We start from the raw sequence: 19,385 nt of genomic DNA, 5'->3' as shown, positions 1-19,385 counted from the left end.
GAGTGGGAGGGAGTATAACAGGCCTTTATTTTCTCCCACCATGTCTTGCTCATGTACAGCATAACACTGTGGAGGGCAGCCTCATATAGGAGATCAGAGGTGCACCGTTACAGCAGTAGCAGTATGGTTTGTGCTGGGCAGAGTCAGACATGGAGAGTGCCTGTGTAAACAGAATAGGGAGAAACAAAAGAGCAGTGAGTTTGAGCCCCAGCGGTGGTACAAGTACGTGTGCTCCCACCCAAACTCTGGATAACTCTGTAAGGTAGCAGAAGAGTGCAGAGAAGGTTGGGGTCAAAGCCTTTTTGTGGTCAGGTGCTTTCATTCCATCTCTTACATTTGTAGGCTAGGTGATCAGCTGCAAGACTCTCTACCCTGTCAGAATGTGTCATCTTGTTCTTTTCCTAATGCCATTTGTAACAGATGTATAAAATTAGTATTCTCAAGAAGTATAGGTATTACCAAGCATTCAGGATGTAGTAGTATAGTTCTGGAGACTTGGAAAAGTCCTTGCTTCCGCAGAGGAGGAAGCTGAATAGTGTACAAAATCCATTCCCAAGGTCTCCTGCACAGCTAGAATTCTAAAGCTTGCAGTTGTTCAAAGGACAGACAGATGTTATCCCGGCCTGCCCACCAGTTCATGTGAAATCTCTCACTCCTCTAGGCTTACCAGGTACTGAACAGCTTCAATACCACCAGACCTTTGGCCTTGATACCTCTTGAGTGCACATGCCAGCTCTGGCATGCTCCTGTTATAATCAAAACAACAGCCTCTCTGTTCTTGCTGATAAACTGCAGTTATCAGCAAGAGAAAAGCTTCTCTGTTATCAGGCTGTAAAGTAGCTGTCACAAGCTGAACATCCGCAGAGGAAGTTGGAAGGAGAGCAGCAGCTTGCAAGTTTGATTCTTGTCTGTATTTTTCATTCGTTTTGTTAGCATGAACATGTTTCTTCTGGTATTTCTGTTCCCTCAGAAAAACACAATATATCTTGAGTTGAGATATGACACTCACACCTTTAAATAGCAGAGTCATAAGTTTAGTTCTAGATGGATGATTGTCCTGGTCTGGTGGAACCACCTGTAGGAGAGTGCAATCGCCTGCATCTATACAGTGCCTAAGATTTGTTTAGATAGGATATGAACGTTTGTTCAGAGAGATTCTCCTGGTAGGTTGCCCTCACATACATCCCAAGGTAGTAACACCTAAAACTGATAAAGCCCAGCCCAAGTTAATAGAGATGTCTTAGAATGTGTGGATGGGAAGAAACTGGTATATGTGGTTACCCTTGAAGAAAGGTGCTGGTTCAGAAAGTCGCTCTGTGTCTTAACTGATCACTTCTGGCTATGGGTGATAACAGAAAGGAAGGAGGTCTAACGCTGACATATGCACGTTAAGAAGCTAATGCTGTGATCAAAAACAATTTAGTCTTTAGTCAGGTCATGGAAATTTTAAGTTGTGCTACTAGAATGGCTGTCAGGTAAATTTATTTATTTATTTATTTATTTTTATCTTGGTATAATGGTGTAGCTAGGATTAATGTTAATGGCATAGCTAGGGTTATGTCTGCTATTTGAGTAGTGATTCTTGCTGAACTAGATTGGACTTGCTGTTGTCTGTCCAGCAACATCCCTTTTGAATAATGACAACACTGTTGTAGCAGGTTTGCTAGCTATTTGCTTTTACATTTTGCAACATGCTCAACTTCTGCATGTAGCTGAAGTTACAGATAATACTACAATTAAATAAAAGATGCTGTTCACTCTAATTCTTCACTAATTCAGGTACCTTTCATCTGAATATTTAGGTTCTGTGGGGTTCTTTCCTTCTTTCTCTAAATATATATATATAAAATAACTGAAAAACCCACTTTTCTTGTCTGTAGAGGGGAGGCAAAAAAATAATGATCTAAAAATGTTTGCCAAATGGTTTTTATTTGAACCAAATGAGAAGCTGCAATAAATACTGGGTCATTCAGCTCCTTCCTTGAAGAATTAAGGTGAAGAGCATTTTTTCATCACACTTTGTTTTGTGAAGTGAAATACACATGACTGCTTCCGCATGAGCCTGTGCTTTTTCTGTTAACAAATGTTTCTACTCCACTCCTTCCTCACCTATGCCCACTTTCTAATAGGCACTACTAAAATGCTTTACGCTATCTTGATTTAAAATGCATGAGATGGTTTGGAATTGCCCCTACCACCACCCAATAAATGTCTGTTTTAAAAGCACGGCCCAGGGGACTGGATTTTGCTTACAAATGTTAATTCACTGGCATATAGTATTATGGCATTTGCCTTAATTTTAATCATGGGTGAGCTGAAAGGCCAGTTATTTATTATAAAAACAAAAAACCCACAAGCTCAAAGGCCAGCTGGAAAAGCTAAAGAGACGAAGCGAAGCTTTTAAAGGCAACTGGTGATTTTTTGGTGTTGCCTTAATGAAGCTGGTTTAAAAAAAGCAATTAGATTTTGGTGAGCAGGGATAACTCGAGAAGCTGCACTGTACTGTTGGATCACGTTTTCCTGCAGAGAATCCTACTTTACAAACATAATGTTGATGTTAGTAGGACTTGAACTATCCCATGCTAAATAATTTAGGTTCTAGTTGTAAGTAGGGGGAAATATGCATCTTCTAAAAATAACTGAACCAATTTTTATTTCTTTTATGCTCAAACTTCCACTCTAGCTGGACTAGCAGTTACATGGCTGATTCCAGGAACTGCAAAATGAAATTCTAAGACCTGAATTAAAAAGAAGGTCAGGTTAGATTATCTCTTCTAGCTTTAAATAATATATTATCATAACATTGCACAATAACCAGTTTTAGTTGTTTCTACAGCACCCTTTTCTCTGTTCTCTTGAAATATGGGCTGGGATGTGCATGGGCAAGAAAGGGGGAAATGGTGAAGGGATTTCACTCAGGTGAATGTGCACAGCATGCTGCGGGTTTAGGTTATGGTGAGAGCAGTATTTCTGAGGTTAACTAAGACAGTGCTCTCCCCTTTTTGCAATCAAGGTTCAAAGCCTGCTGAGAAGTAAAGCATGAAGCCATCAGGATGCACAGAAGGAAGAAAGGGAAAGAAGAAAAAAATTTGATGGCCTGCTGTTTTTGTTTTTGTTTTTTTGTTTTTTGTTTTCCCTAGACACGAGTGAAGTGATAGAGATGCAAGGTTTTGGGGCAAACTTGCTTTCGTGGCAGCTGGAGCATTGTAGCCAAGGCTCCTCATGCGTCTCCTGTTCAACGGGCAGCTCTCCCTATGACATACCCAGCTGCTGCAACTGCATCCACGATAGGTAAGCAAGTTGTCCAGACAGCTTAGGTGGGAAAATTTGTGCCATAGTTGAAAGCAAAGGTATTTTATTGGTTGTAGCACCAGAGACAAAGAATAACAATTTTCAAATAGCTTCTAACATGAAAAGATGGAGTTTTATAGCAAGACACTTAGCTTATTGAAACTAGCCTATTAAACTAATCTCAAGTCACATTTTGGTAGAAAATTTGCAGTTGTTTTTTTTTGTTTGTTAGTTTAGTTCAGTGCAATTCAGCTCTGTAAGCATGTTATTTAACAAGTAATTAACAATTATAATGAAGGACAACAACTCATCTGATTTGACAAGGACCTTTACAATGCACCTGAAGCAGTTGTAGCTACATGCACCAGATTAATCTGTTTGGGGCCAAAATGCTGGTGGGAAAATGCTTTTAAAAGTATAATTTCTAATTATGGTTGTCCCTTAGGTAAATAAATCTTGATGCAGAGAAAGAATCGCTATGTGTAGATCATAGGGATCAGCATAAAGTTCACGATGATTTCTGTCCCTGTGACCTATCGTGTTCCCGATAATGTGTCTCCACAGAACTCCATTAAAGATGCTGTGTGAAAGCATGAAGAGGCAGATAGTTTCCAGAGCCTTTTATGGATGTAAGTGAAGCTTCTTAGATCCAGCCCTTGTGGTATCTGTATGCTTACCTAAAAAACACGTAATACTTGCTTTAGAAAGTAGTCTAAAACCAAATTTATCGTTGCAAGTCAGATCAACTCAGGGCATTAGTGTGGTCGTGACCCAAGTATCACAGCTTCGTAATTCCATTATTTGTAGGATTTAATACAACTCTGGGAAATTGATCCTTAGTGAAGACAGAATGTAATTTTACACTGCAATGCATTACTCTACTTGGGTTTCACTTGTCTGTGTAAAATGGATTAATCTTTGGCTCTGTTGCATTTCCTCATTTTTGTATAGTACAAGCACAAGGTTACTTCGTATAGGATTATTAGTGGCAAGTTTAAAATGTCACAACCAGATCTTGAAAAAGGCTGCTGATATTGCATAGGTTGTTCATTCATGTTCACCTCCTTCCCCAATCCCAGGGCTTGCCTACTGCCGACATTTGTCAACAGTGCGAACACATCTGTCTGCCCTAGTGAACCACACAATTATCCCACCTGACAAGCCATCCAGTGCTGCAGGAGGTCTGACTAAAGAGGTTTGGAGCAAGTATCAGAAGGACAGAAAAGTAAGTAACAGAATACCTCTGTGATCATTAAACTAACTCCCATACGCTGCTGTGGTGAGCATGGTATCCCTTCAAATGGCCCGCAGGATGTATTAAAGCTTTCTGGTCCTCCCAGGGTGACTTCTCTTTCTAGTGAAAGACAGTTGATTCTTACACTTCTTTATCTTTTGCTTCTTTGATGATGGCAAAGATGTCAATGAACATCAAAGCAACTGATCTCCTGATGACTCTAATCTATTAAAAATTAGATTATTTTCATGGGAGACATGACAACTGTTATTAGATTGGATTTGAACTAGGGCACTAAAGGCATGCATCAAGTTGCAAAATCTGTTTAGTGCCTTGTGTGCGTTTCACTGTTCTTTGTACTTGAAATTAAGTGTATATGAGCATGCCTGAGGAAAATAAAGACGTATTACCTTCAATACCTCTTTCTCACAACTGCTGCAGAATTACAAGGAACTGGAATTGCTAAGAAGAGTTTATTATGGTGGGGTACAGCATGAGATTCGAAAGGAAGTCTGGCCGTTCTTGTTAGGTCACTACAAATTTGGCATGGCCAAAAAGGAAATGGACAAGGTAAGTACAATTTTCTGGGGATTTGAATTATGCTTGCAGAGTAGGCTTTGGTTTTCAAATAGCAAGCGTTAGTCTTTATTACTTTTTTAAGGAGAATATTATCCTGTTCTGCAGAATATAAGCTCCTATAACCAGTTCTTTTCCCTGAGTTTGTACCGTATGAACACAAGGGTACTTGAAACCTTATCTGGAAATCCTATGAGCTACCTCAACATCATCAGTAAGTAACAGTAATAACTGACTCCTAAACAAAATATGCTGTTGGACTCTTAAATAAAGCTTGCCATTGAATCTAACAGTCTATTAAATGAAAAAGATGAGAACAGTCATAACATCAGCACGTATGGGAAACTTCTGTCCTTAACTGAAGTCATCACGGGTAATTTATCATCGTTGCCTTCTGGTGATATTTTTGCAGTCATCCATCAGCATCTGGGGGACTTCGAAACATGGCTGTCCTCCAGCCTTCCACTAACTGTTGTATTTTGTGATTTATGACTCCGCAGCTATCTCAAGTGACAAATAGCCTGCAGCTCTTAGCATAAATGCTCTGGTAGCAACTCCAGCCAGCACAGTCCAGAGCCTGGAGCCAACTCACAATTGTGGTTTCTCTTCAGCTCCTGACAAGTGACAGAGTAGTGAAATTACTACATGTCCCTTAACGGCTCGGGGTTCTGTGTCCATTTTTCAATGGAGGAAGCCAGAGATGGCACAGATCTGTTTTATTACTAGAGGAATCAGAGTGGTTAGATCTGGCCATGTGCAGTATACTAGGCTATGTGAGCTGTGATTTCTACTATTCAAGACTCTGTTCCAGCATCTAATTCTTTATGGGCTGATGTCAATAAACCTGTGTCCTGGAATTCATTGCAGGAGCTGTGTTAGAGATGTCATAGAGAAAGAGTTGGGAAGGAAGTATAATGAAATTAGGATTAATCCAGTTATTGCTCCATCAGATTGCATCTGACTACTGTGTGAGGTTTCACAGTCAGTGACATCTATGGTTCTTTCCTGAACAGCATCAAGGCACTGTTGATAGCGTATACAGATGTCTGTATGAATCTTTTCTGGCATCTACAGTGATAGTTTGTTCCCCGCAGTAAATACCTAATTGGCCCTTCCTGTGCAACATCTTACTGTTCCAGTCATGGCATTTTACAGTGATTTGTGCTCTAGCAAGAGGACTTCAGGAGCCTTCAGGCTTTTGATTTGATACATTACATTTGCTTTAGTTCTTCCCTTCTGGCTTCCATTCATTTTTAATGCTGTCTTTCAAGGAGGACCAGCATTTTAGTGTCTTATCTGTCTGTCTGCAGGTCGATGAAGACATTGCTCTCCGGTATCAGAAGGTCATGGCTGAGTGGAAGGCCTGTGAGGTCATCGTAAAGCAGCGAGAGAAAGAATCACATTCTGCCACATTGGCAAAGTTTTCGTCAGGTAGCAGCATTGACAGCCACGTCCAGCGACTGATACACAGGGACTCCACCATCAGCAATGATGTAAGTACTCCCTTCCCTCTCACTCTGCAGGCAGTGATGCAGAACTGAGCAGTTCTCAACTGTTTGCTTGCAGGGAAACTCCTTTAATCAGTGATCTTGTTCACTGCAGCAATGTAGTTATTTGTCTCTTGTGGTTGGAGGTTGGTTTGCTACTTTAATGTTTCCTGCTTCTCTGTTCTCCCCTGCTTTATCTGAATCTTTTTTTTTTTTTTTTAACCCCCTCCTTGCCCACCCAAAGGTCTTTATATCAGTAGATGAAGCGGATTCAGCAGAACGAGACTCAAAAGGTCAAGATGACCCTACTTTCACTGTGGTGTCTGTCGACACACCAGCAGCAGTAGCTGCCGTAGAGCAACAGTCTGTAGAGTTTGACTCCCCTGACTCTGGGCTGCCATCCTCACGGAACTACTCTGTGGCCTCAGGCATCCTGTCCAGTATTGATGATGGGCAGAGTGTCTCCTTTGAAGATGGGGCTGAAGAAGAAACTAGCACTGACTTGGAAAGGACTGATCCAGACGTACCACATGTGCAGAAAGCCAAGTCAGTTGTACTGCAGTCTCAGGATTCTGTATCAGAAGAGCAGCTGTGTTCCCAGGTGGATTATTTAATGGATGTTGCTTCTGTCTGTGCTGCATCCTACACAGTAGGTCACAACTTCTTTATCATAATTTTTTTCTGGCAAAGACTTGTACTGGATTTCAGATAGGATTTAGTGAGAGACAATCCCAAACTAGAACTGCAGGTGGTAGGAAGATAATTGAGGATCTTTGCATCCAAATTATTTCATCTGTATTTTGAGATAGATTATAAGACAGCAATAAAATTTTGTGTCTTTTTAGAGTGAAAATAACATGGTAAAGATCTAGTAGCTAAAAATTTTAAGAGAGAATTAAGATACCAATTGTAAGATTTCAGTGTCATTTAATTCAAGCTGAAATCCCCATTTAATCAAATTGAACCACAACCTAAATGAAGATCCAAGACATCACCATGTCTATTAGTGTTGCTGTTAACAGATGGAGTTTTTTCTTTCACTTCTCTGTTGGAGTTGCTCATCTGGACATAACCCTTTGTAAAGAGGACAGGCTTGGAACATTTGTGAGAGAAACTATGCACCATTTACTTGGGATTTTTGACAGTAATTGAGTAGTTCAGTGCTCTTGTAAGTCCAAAGCATAATTTTACTATTTCTGGTTTGTTGATTCTTAGACTGAATTTGCACCTGGGAATGCTCTAACTCAGTCTGTACTCACTACTGATGGATATTCTCTTGTTAGTGCCACCTAAGGTAGTCATGAGGTTGGCATCAACTCTGATCTGTGGAGAGAGGAAAAAAGATATGAGCTCTGTTTACAGCTACATGCTCCTTGCTGATGATATCTATCTAAACTAAATGTCTGCCTAAAAATGATTTAGCAGCCTGCCTCTCTTTTGACTGAACAGCAGATCTAGCTTAAGCTTTTCTCTTCTAGATAGAATTATTGGACACTGTTGCCTTAAATTTGCACAGAATTGATAAAGATGTCCAGAGATGTGATCGGAATTACTGGTATTTTACTGCTGATAATCTGGAGAAACTCCGCAATGTCATGTGCAGGTAATACAGCCTGTAAGCTGAACTACTTCTCACATAACTGTCATAAACCATAAAGTATAATAATATGAAAATAATAATTGTACAAAAAAAAATCAGTAATGAACTTAAAAGAAGGAATGGTAGTTCCTAGTATGGAACATTAGAAAGTACAGATCTGATAGGTGGTCCACGTTTGGAACATGGACTTGAGAGAGTCTCCTTTTACCTCAAGAAACAGACTCCATCGTTCACCTTGAACTGTTCTCTTAATGTACTATTAGCTCTGGTTTCCTCCACATGAGGATAATATATCTTTGCTGCAATGGGGTGCTATAAATGGCAATTAATAATTGTGAGGTGCCCAGATACAGTGTTGCAGGACATCTACTAGGCAGACAAGAGGATTGTTTAATCCTATTATCACTTGTGCTTTCTTCTTTCTGCAGTTATGTTTGGGAGCACCTAGAAGTTGGTTATGTTCAAGGCATGTGTGACCTCCTGGCTCCTTTGATGGTTATACTTGACAACGGTAGGAAGCGTTTTCTTTAGGAATATGTTGGTATCTTTAGGGAGTTCTCTATAAATGCTGTTTTAGAAGAACTTGTATGTATTAATCAAGGTTAGCTCACTAGGAAAAACAAACTTGCAGCTCTTGATCCATATTTTCTCTAAATGTGGCTGTTGATATTACCAACATTAGTACCTCAGAGGTTCCCTGTTTACTGACCAACTCCAGATTAAATTTTACTACATTTTCAAAGCAGCCGTGTTCCAGCAGTTGCTTACGCTGAAAACTCAACCTTAAGCTGTGTTGTTCAGAAACATAATTAAAATGGTCCAGAGTCGGGTACTGTCTTCTGTTTCACCTTAATACTGATGATGGGGATAGGGAACAGCAAAGGGGAAACCCTTTTTTTTTTTTTTTTTTTTTTTTTTTTTTTTTTTTGTCTTTGCCCTGCTGTACATTACTTTGGTTCAAGGACATCAGAAGACTTGGAGCACTAAATGTTCTGCATTATACCTGCAGATCAGCTGGCTTACAGCTGCTTCAGCCACTTGATGAAGAGGATGAGCCAGAACTTCCCCAACGGAGGTGCTATGGACACACACTTTGCCAACATGCGGTCCCTAATCCAAGTGAGTCTCTTTGAATTTTATTTGAAAGAAGATGAGATTGTTTCAGAGGCTCAGGACTAGCTTGAAGGGCAAGGACTCCAGTGAATAGGGTTCTTAGCCATCTGGTACTTCAGAGCTGTGGAGGATATTTATGCAGCCCCAGAATGATTTCCTGCTTTTTAGGGAACAATATTTGCTGTTACAATAGACTATGCATTAGGGCAGGTCAGCTCATATTAACTTGACAGAACAAATTCCCAAAACTTCTGCCTTCAGTACACCAGCTACCCCATGTAATGACTCACACTTATAGCTCATTCCAGCTTCAGCTGAAGTCAAGGAGAAATCACATTAAAATCCAGTCACATCATAGCTGCACAGACAGTGAGCCTTCACCCTGTCAGTCTGTCAGGGCACCCACACCATCAGCATTTTGCAAATGCATAACAAAAGGGCGGATCTGTGCTAAGCAGCTGCTCAGAATAACCAGAGCTGATAAGAAGTAGCAAAGAAGTCTTCAGCAGCCTCCAACACCTTTGATTTGGGCTACTTTCACAGAATCACAGAATTTCTAGGTTGGAAGAGACCTCAAGATCATCGAGTCCAACCTCTGAAGAGTTTCAGACAAGATAATGTTTAACATCTGATGTTTTGCATTTTAGATTCTAGACGCAGAGCTTTTTGAATTGATGCACCAGAATGGAGATTACACTCACTTTTACTTCTGCTATCGCTGGTTCCTGCTCGACTTTAAAAGAGGTAATAATGTTCTATGCCTATAGTTTAGAGTTGTGCAAAACTGAATTGATGTTTTGATGTAAATGTCTGGATGATCAGCAGCTAGGCTCACTAGAATTCTCAGAGATTAACTACCATTGGAATGATGTTGGCTGGAAAAGGGGAGAGGGAAAGGGAAGATTCATCAGATTCTATTCTTTTCTGCATAAGGCCTGCAAGACATTAATTAGAGGGGGTAAAAAGGTCAATTTGAATAATCAGATGCTCTTGTAATGTTTATTCCCATTCAGAATTGTTGTACGAGGATGTATTTACAGTGTGGGAAGTTATTTGGGCAGCAAAGCACATCTCTTCAGAACATTTTGTCCTTTTCATTGCCTTAGCACTTGTGGAAGTTTATCGAGAGATTATCCGTGATAACAACATGGACTTCACTGATATCATCAAGTTTTTTAATGGTAAGGGACATTTTTAAGAGAGTCATTTTGATAAGAAGGAAGTATTCAGAGTTTGTTGCTTCTCCCGTATTCTGACAAACCACCTGCAATTGTGCAGTGTTCTTGCTGATATGAAAAGCCCCATTTCAGTTTAAGCTGCACATTTCTTACCCCTTCAATCACGTTGCTTTTCATGGAAGTGAAGAGCCCAGATTTTCAAATACTTCCTGAAGATCTTACTTGGCACACAAACAGCAACATTCCTGCTTCCCTCAAAAACAAACAAAAACACACTAAAGATTCTGGTCTGTCAAGATTTCAAGAGCTACTTTACTCTAGCTATCTTACTTTAGTACAGGCCTCTTTATGTGGAATTATTTAGCCACATTGCTCCAGGTACACAAAGCCCTTCTTAACTGTATTATCACTTGCATCCCAGTCGATCCAGCAATGGTCCCTTCCTGGAAGGACATGTTTTGATCAAGTTAGGTTCTGTTTCTGCAGTTTTACATTTTTTAGAGTCCAGGAGGGCTGTTCACAGGCATGTGTGGGTGCAGACCTCCCATTCCTGTTCTGTGGTCACAAGGCACTGAGGTTTTCTGGAGCAAGAGAACTGACACCTGAAGGATTAGATCTTCATGCAAGGACCTATAGCACTAAGGGATTCATTCATTTATTCTACTGTTAATTCTACAAACGTAAAGCCCAGCAATACTTCTGGATTGCTGCTTGTGTTACACTAACTAATCAATGCTAATGTTATAGTACTATCAATGCTAGGGCACAAAAGTTCCTGTCACTGACAGTTAAGAATGTTTGTCTGTGTCTTTTAGAAATGGCAGAGCATCATAATGCCCAGGAAATACTGAGGATAGCAAGAGACCTTGTCTACAAAGTGCAGACACTGATTGAAAATAAGTGATAACGAACAGACTGTTATTGTGGGCCTTGTTGTGAGCTATTGGATGGAGCATTTCTTGCACTGTAACTTCAAAACAGTGTTTTAATTGCATCTTCCATGTAATGTAATAAATATCTAACAGATTTGTAATACTTTTAAAAATTGAACTTTTCCTTCACAAGATAAGCTTTGTGTTTGATAGTCCTTGTTACACTCAACTTTGTATTTCAAGACGGAATCTTTTTTCATTCTTGTATTTCCCTCTCTCTAGAAGACTGTCTACCTACATATTTGAGATATTAAAAGGGGGGGGTGACATACTGGAACACTTATATTTTGATTTACTGTACCCTTAATAGCACATTTTGTGCTCTGACAGAGCTTTTCAAGGAGGTAAGCCCTGATCCAGTACTCAAGTGTCGCAAGCATTGAACTGGGTCCTTGGAAGAACACAGTTATGGACACAGTTTGTGGACTATGCCTTGAAAGTGGAAGAGAATGCATATGCAGCTCCTGTTACTAAAACATTTGAATTTATATTCACCAGAGTATTTAGCAGCAAGTAAAATAAACAAGGTTACCAACTGAGAAAATAGCCTTATAGTAAATAACATAATTAAGATGAGCAGTGAAGATCTGGCAGCATTGGCTAGAAATGGGAGTTAGCCTTTGCTGACAGCGCATGCTGTTGAGTCTTCACGGCCTACACATGCCACAAACATGCCCTCACTTTACTTTGCAAACTTACTCTGCAAGTATTCCCAAATGACAAATCTGCCCAATATAGTTCAGGTTAACACAAGTTGAGCACACAGAAACAGTTTCCTTGCTCATGTTAGCAAGTCCCACACTGCATCTGTGTGGAATCCCATGAAGTTCAGTCACTACTTACGGAGCAGACACCACAGAGCCTCACCTCCTCCGGTTTATTCACTGCTCACTACTAGCCTCCTCCTCCCCGCTCTGCAAAGCTTCCTGGGAGGACTTTCCTTGGGATCCTGCAAACACAAACCAGGCACTCACTAACTCAAGCAGGTGTCAGTACTTGCTAGATTAAGCAGTTCAAATTGTTGCACAGGCTCCATTTTGCTGTAGCACTGTGCTGTTTTGTCGAGCCATCCATGCACCCCATGGCAGTTCTGTGCCATTTCTTTCTTGTGCTTGGCTGCATGCTTTAAGTAGCAGCATAGGCTTTAATCCATGCTCTATAGAGATCGAAGGTGACATAGAGTTAGCTGGGGCTCAGCTGTGCAGCTTTAAACAAATCTATTGCCATCTTAGCACTTCGTCACACTAGATAACATTTATCATGTATACTCTGAACTACTTTCCCAGGGTAGGTGTTGTTTCTAAGTAAAAGCATATCTCTGTATTAGCATAAGAGATGAAGGGAAGGAGCAGTTTTGTTGCAAATAGGGTTAACTGTAGATTTCATGGATACGTGACCTGTGCTCCTAGAAGTCCTAGTGATTTAGCTTAAGCACTTTAACTATTCCACCCTTGGCTATTAGAACCTCAGTGATTTAGAAGAAGAAAAAAAAAAAAAAGAGAAAAAAGAGTGTTTGAATCTCTTTTTTTTTTTTTTTTTTTTAAATCAGAGCACGCAGGTTTACGTAGCTTTGTTTCCATTGAACCTCATAGAGAAAACAGTTTTCAACTCTGCTTTTAAGAAGTTTATATTGATTAGATCAGCTCATGTGAGCTTCTAAAATCAGATTTTTAGCAAAATGGGTGTAGGAAATCAAATTACTCTGAAGATTTAAATCCTGAGAGGTGACTCTGCTCTCATTATTGCACAAACAGTGAGCAGTTTCCTCTTGCTTTTTGCACTACATTTGTACTGCCTTTGGGGCCTCATGAGCCAAGCATTACTTGCACGTGCAAGAGGGATTTGGTTCTAGAATGAGCATCTGTGATTAGATCTCTTCTTATGAAAATAAAAAATATGAATAGTAGTCCAAATGGACACAAAGTGCTTTTCAGCTCCATAACCAAGCCCTTAAACCGGTCTCTGAAAATTTGATGGGATGGTAAAGAAAAACACCCATCCCAACCCATCCCTCCCTCCGTTGTCACACAGCCTGCGTCATTTCAGTCCTGCCCCCCCCAGACCAGGTCATCAGGCCCCTGGTGTAGGCACACGCACCTTCACTGCTGTTGTGGGATCAAACCTGTCGTTTTCCACGCTCAGAAGCACCATGGTCACAAAACAAGTGCGAACAGATGAGCCTACATAATGCTGAAAAAGGTACTGTGGAGGAGGCGGGTTAGAAGGAAACCCCCTTTCTACACAGAACAGTGCTAAAATAATCGCAGTGGGAGTTACAGAAGGAAGAAAGTTATGATAAGCTTTACTCCCCTCCCGCCACGTGCTCCCACAGTTAGGGTGTGCTCAGGATTAGAAGCCAAGAAGTCGTACTGCAGGCATGCTCACAGCCTGAACTCGTCATTACCTGTAGCTGTGCATCAAACTGTTCTGTAGGCCAGTGCATGGCTGCTGAAAGGTCTCCAAAGCGCTTCAGTTTGTGTGTTTGTCTGTTCACTTGAAAAGTGAAATAGTATTTAAAGAAAATGATGAGCGAAAAAGCCCTCCAATTCACAGAGCCTGAGAAAGTGATGTAAAAAATAAAAACTGCACTATTTTTTTTGTTGGGAATGTACTATACCACTCTACTGTTTAAAAAAAAATTCTCTACAAACTTTGTTGTATTTGTTAAAATGTTCTGTCTAATTGTATTTTATGAATATTGTGTATTAACTTATTTATTTTTGTCAAGAGCAGACTATTCTCTTTATTGCTCAATTATTTATGTTTAAATGTAACATATGAATAAATACTGATTGTCAAGGCATTCTGTGGAGCAATTTGGAAATAATTTCTCTCCCTCCAAGGTAATTTCAGAGACAGAACACGGAGCCCTAAGGAGCGGGCTGTCTGGGAAGAGAGCATGATATGTAATTAATGTTTCAATGATCAGCGTGCATGGGTTTTGTACTAAGCAGTAGCTTTAAAGTAAATAGGTCATCACCAAGTAGACCGCTGATGTCCCTTAGATGACTTTAAGCAGAGATTTAAATTACATACAGTGCATGCCTAAGAACACCTATCGTCACATGCTGAGCCTGCTGGCAGTTCAGCTTCAGAGGAGGAGTGGGAACAGAAGTAGGCCTATGACAAGTGTTAAAAAATAAAGTTTCATCCTACATTTTTAGGCCTGATCGTGCTGCAGCTAACATTAAAATCTAGCAGAACTGCTGGGCTTCCAGGATAGATCCTCCTCCAGCACTGCCAGTTCATCCTCCAAACCTATAAAAAATCCTCCTGCTGCTCCTCTTCTAGAGCAGTGACTCTCCCTCTTCCAGAACTTGCTATCTTACTTGCCTTTTTTGTATGTTTATTTTTTTGTTTGTTGGTTTTTGTTTTCTTTTTTTCTTTTCTTTTTTTCTGTTATCAGTTTTTGTAGAGATTGCCCTTCCAAGTTTTTAGGTAAGCCTCATTTGTGTTTCTGCAGGAGAGCTCTGCCCAGAGGTGGTTCCTGAAGGGCACTGGAGCATTTCCCTAGTCTACCGGCTGTAAAAACACCCAAGTATAATGGCTCTCTGTACTGGAGAGCATGCAGCCATCCCTCAGCCATTACTCGTGACTGTTAGAGCTCTTAATCATGTATTTATCCTTATAAAAGAGAATAAGCTCTTTACGAGGTGTATCTGGTGCCACCCTGTCCTTTGCCTTCATCTTGTAACGTGGTGGGAGCTTGGACTGGGATGGGAGACGTGCACAGCACAGCTACAACCACACATTTGCTTTCTCTTCTACAGGACCTTCTTTCTTATTACCAACACTCCCCCCATCCCTCAGCATTCTTCTTCTAGCAAGTTCTCAGAAACTTTTGAACGAGGTATTCTACCTTAGACAGCTGTCCCCCAAAGCTGCAGAGTCCCTGCAGCAACATGAATTTATTTCAGCAAGATGCAATGTCCCAGTGAAGTTTCGTCACCCCAAAATTCTCACTTCTACCCAGTGCCAGCAGAAAAAATCAAACCAAAAGAAATCTCCCCTGCTTCCTGCCCCCTTTTCTGCAACCCAGAGACAGCTCTAACAGTGTGCTTGGTTAGGTTTCACGTGTTTCCTCCAGTCTACCACCAATTTTGCCAAACACAACAACTTTGGCACTCAGAGTTTAGTGCCACCTCTTCCAGCAGTCTATTTATTTATTATTCCAAGGACTGACTTTCTTCTGCCTTCAGAAGCTCTACCTCACCTTTACAGGTTCATAAAGAAAATACAACAACAATAATAATAAAAACTCGGCCCCCAAACCACACTGACAGCACTGCTTTGGGTTTGTTTTTTGGAAGGTACCACCTCACCCTCCCAAGCTATTCCACGCGCTGCCAGAAGCCTTGCTGGGCAGTGAGCGGCGCCTCCTGCTTCACCGCTGCCGCCGGGCACTGCTCAGGGGCAGAAGGAGGGTAGCAAAGCTGGCGGCTGCTTGAGGATGTGCTCAGCCCAGGGAAGCCCAGGGGCCTTCGCTTCCAACCTCCCCAGACCCCCACCTGCCTGGTCCAGGCATCCCCTTGTCTGGATGTTTATGAGGGATCTCCCCCGTGCCTCCTGAATAGCTCAGAAAGAGGAGTCTGAGCAAGTTGGCACTGTGGGGTGGTCAAAGGCTTCATCACTGTTTATGCTCCATAAAACATTCCAACTTTACATCCCTTTTAACGCCCATGTGCCTTTCACTCCGTCAGGCACGGTCCTGATACTGCTGGTAACAGCCTGCCACATCAGCCTGCCCAGGCACAGCTTTTTTTTTTTTTTGATGCATGCTTGGACATAACTTTTGCTACAGCTCAGTGACACTTTTAATGACTTTCTAAACCTGCCCCATGCCCGCCGTTTTTTTGCCCCACCAAGACGCAGGTTCCACCACCTTACAACTTTCCAGTTGTGTCGTGCAGTCGCATTGAGATGCGCTTCCCGTGTCTCAGCCTGAAACATGCACCGCCGCCACCCCAACGCATTCATCCAAGTTTGCTTACTGACCATCACGTAGTGCTCTTGGAAACCTCTGATGGGGGGTGGAAAAGCCAAACGAACTCCTCAGAAATGTGAAAGCAGAAAATGTCCTTTGCAGGTGCTGCTCCTCAAGCGTCCCTGCAATTCAACCCATCCGTTCCCACACAGCAATCCTACCCAGCCTGCTGCCTGCCCAGGTGTAGCTGGGGCAGCATCAGAGGCACAGCTGAGCAATCACTGGCAGTAGCACAAGTTTGGGTCCCACCGTGTTTGCCCTTTCAGCCTCAAAAGCCTTTGTTTCCCTTTCCAGAATGTTTCATAAATCCACTGTAAAGTCTAACTAGACAACTGATTATAAACACTGAGATGAGCACTATCTTGCATGTCCAGAGTGTGGATAAAAGAGGGGACAGGTCAGTCGCATACCAATGAGAGCAAATTACTGAACTACCCTGACTATTTAACAGCATCTAATTAACCAAACCCAATCTGCTGGGGCTGACAGGGCAGACTGTAAAATAGTGTAACAACGTTTCAGCAAAAGGCCTTCGTTAGCAGTTTGGCAATCAAGTTGGGCATCACTCAGAGTGCTTCCGAGGCCGGCAGGCAGGACCACGGATCCCTGCAGCCTGTTAAAAAAGCAAAGGGCAGCGCTGCGGTGAGCTCACCGCACAACGAGGCCGAGCCTCGGTGCTAACCTGGCCACCGGGAGGAGCAAGACACCTCCAGATGCCTTCCCGGTAGGAGCGGGAGGTTTGGATGTGCTCAGCAGCACCGCGCAGCCCCCCCCGGGCCCCGCTCACACCGGCTGCAGCTCCCTGGCTGGCCGGGGCCGAGCCCCATCCCGGGGTGCTCGCAGGTTTCTCCCCGGCCTGGCACAGCCCCGCTCTCACTGCCACAATTACCTGTGTGGGAAGGAAAGGCAAGGAAAAAAGCAGCTGGTCTGAGGCTCCTCTGTTCTCCTCCTCCACGTCAGGCTCACTCTGTGATGTCCAGAACCAAACACCTCTCGCTGCTGGCTCCTGCATGCCTGGGGAGAGCAAATACACAGCTGGGACAGCACACGCAGGATGAGTTCGGTGTGGCAGCCCCTGTCCCACCTGAGAGGCATGACCAGACCTCCCCCAGCCCAGAGCTTGCACAAATACCCGGCACCACCACAGGCACCGTAAAGGTTTGGGCTCAGCTCCAGCTGTGAGCCCTGGCCCAGCTGATTTTCGAGCAGAGGGTCACACAGGGACGAGCTGGGGCATGACACAGTGCCGGGGCTGACTGCAGAGGTGCCCAGGGCACTCGCTCTGCCTGTGCTTTTCCTAAATTCCTGCAGCTCCAGCTTACCTGGCTCTGACTCCACACACCAGAGGCAGGGAAACCAGGAGGATTTTCTGAAAACCTGAGACGTCCAACTTTGCGATCTGTAGGACAGAGCATTCAGATCTGGGTTAGGTGAAGCAGGTTTATCCGGGCTGTGTTCCTAGCTCCTCATCTCAGCGGCACAGACACCGCAGCTCCCCTGTCCTCACACCCACCTGGCAGGAAGGACACATCGGAGACCTGGGGCCTGGCTGGGCGCTCCCAGTGCCCCGAAGCATCCCCCGGACAGGAACAGCACTGGCAGAGCCCGGAGGTTTCTGCCTGCTGGCTGCTGACAGAGGTGTGGTTACGGGCCCCAGCCTGTGCCTGACGCCCTCCTCAGAATCACAGGCGGGGAGAGCAGCAGCTGTTTTATTACATCTCATAACAGCTAACTAAAAGTAATCAAACTGCTATTTAACAGTGTTAACAATGCTCAAACATGTCAGAATGACTCTCCCTGACATTCCTGACCAGAAGTGGTCACAGCTACAGACAATAACGAGCAGACTGCCTCGGGACAAAGCTTACAGGCTTGGGAGCAGAGCTGGACCCCCATAGCAGCAAAATTATGGGGCTCTGCCCAGAAACGACCCCAAATCCCACACAGGTTAGGAACAGCCTGCAGGTCAGGAGGTGCCTCGGGTCTCCCACCATAGCACTGCTGCTCCTACACACACAGCTATTAATTTCAGGGAGCCACAGTCCTGCACCTAAACAAAGATGAATAGCAATAGCCAGGAATGGTGGATGTGAACCAGAAAGAGCCTGCTGGGCTCATCAGCACCCAGCCTCAGAGCTGGCCGAGGGACAGCGCGCTGCAGAGCTCTCACAGTGCTGCCAGCACCAGTGGCCAATCCCCCATTCACACTTCTGACAGGTAACACATTTCAATCTTCTCTAAAGGACGCCAGTGAATTAAAGGTGCTTTGCTGATGGATGGCCGAGTAATATCCATTTTCCAAGAGAAAACACTGCCCTTATAATTGGAAAATGACAGAGTGAAATATCTGCATGCAAAGCACGAGGATGAAAATGCAGAATCCTGTTTCAGATTTCAGTGCATGTTTATTTCAGTTTTATATTTATTTCAGGCAAGTGCTTATTACATGGATATTATTCATGTTGGATACCTAAATTCTGGAGCATGAAGAGCCAGTATAATACAGCTGAATAGTAAAAATACAATATGTACAAAATTAGTTGGTGGTTTTTTTTTTGTTTGTTTTTCACATAGCAGATGTATCCAAACACATAAAAATCTTTACAGTCTAAGTTTTTCAATATTTAATATCTCAATAAATTGATAACACAGTGACAAGTCCTCACTGTAAACAAAGACTGCATTTGCCCAGTGTGATTGTTTGCCAATTTGTGGCTTTCCTGTGATGTGCAGTGGGAGGCAAATATATTTCCAGGGCTTCGAATCAGAGGCAAGCATTGGATGCAATTTTGCACTTACAATCAGGATCTTCACTGAAACATCCCTAATGCAGAGAGCTCAGCAGTGACAAGGGTAACAACTCCTAGCCACAAGGCTGGTTGTGTGCCATACCAGCAGTGGGGGCAGCAGGGACGGGAGGGTTCTGCGCTCCTGCCACGGGTCCTCACTAAGCAGAACGCCTCGGTGAGTGCTTAAAGCAAGCAAATTCA

At 42.8% G+C, this 19,385-nt stretch overlaps 1 protein-coding gene and 1 long non-coding RNA gene across 7 annotated transcripts in view; one reads left to right on the top strand and one right to left on the bottom strand.

Annotated features, from left to right (window-relative positions):
- SGSM2 (small G protein signaling modulator 2) overlaps positions 1–12,957 on the top strand; it is a 47,213-nt gene extending 34,256 nt beyond the window's left edge. For 5 of the 6 annotated variants that reach the window (XM_068656197.1, XM_068656194.1, XM_068656200.1 and 2 more), the window contains 12 exons: positions 3,141–3,291; positions 3,856–3,920; positions 4,371–4,516; positions 4,967–5,095; positions 6,412–6,594; positions 6,833–7,237; positions 8,067–8,191; positions 8,617–8,699; positions 9,198–9,307; positions 9,949–10,045; positions 10,315–10,482; positions 11,295–12,957. In XM_068656197.1, coding sequence (XP_068512298.1) covers positions 3,141–3,291; positions 3,856–3,920; positions 4,371–4,516; positions 4,967–5,095; positions 6,412–6,594; positions 6,833–7,237; positions 8,067–8,191; positions 8,617–8,699; positions 9,198–9,307; positions 9,949–10,045; positions 10,315–10,482; positions 11,295–11,383 — 1,751 coding nt within the window. In that variant the 3' untranslated portion in view covers positions 11,384–12,957. The remainder of the gene's footprint in view (positions 1–3,140; positions 3,292–3,855; positions 3,921–4,370; positions 4,517–4,966; positions 5,096–6,411; positions 6,595–6,832; positions 7,238–8,066; positions 8,192–8,616; positions 8,700–9,197; positions 9,308–9,948; positions 10,046–10,314; positions 10,483–11,294) is intronic. The other variant, XM_068656198.1, reaches the window with a different exon arrangement.
- LOC137842325 (uncharacterized) lies at positions 7,235–18,039 on the bottom strand. The gene is made up of 5 exons (XR_011089020.1): positions 17,909–18,039; positions 17,718–17,794; positions 17,285–17,409; positions 10,633–16,517; positions 7,235–7,911 (listed from the first exon to the last, which is right to left on the bottom strand). It is a non-coding gene; the product is annotated as an uncharacterized lncRNA (long non-coding RNA).
- Between the last annotated feature and the right edge of the window lie 1,346 nt (positions 18,040–19,385).

This window comes from Anas acuta, chromosome 19 (genome assembly GCF_963932015.1).
Source record: "Anas acuta chromosome 19, bAnaAcu1.1, whole genome shotgun sequence".
Classification (NCBI taxonomy): Eukaryota; Metazoa; Chordata; class Aves; order Anseriformes; family Anatidae; genus Anas; species Anas acuta.
This window is presented reverse-complemented; position numbering and strand designations above follow the sequence as displayed.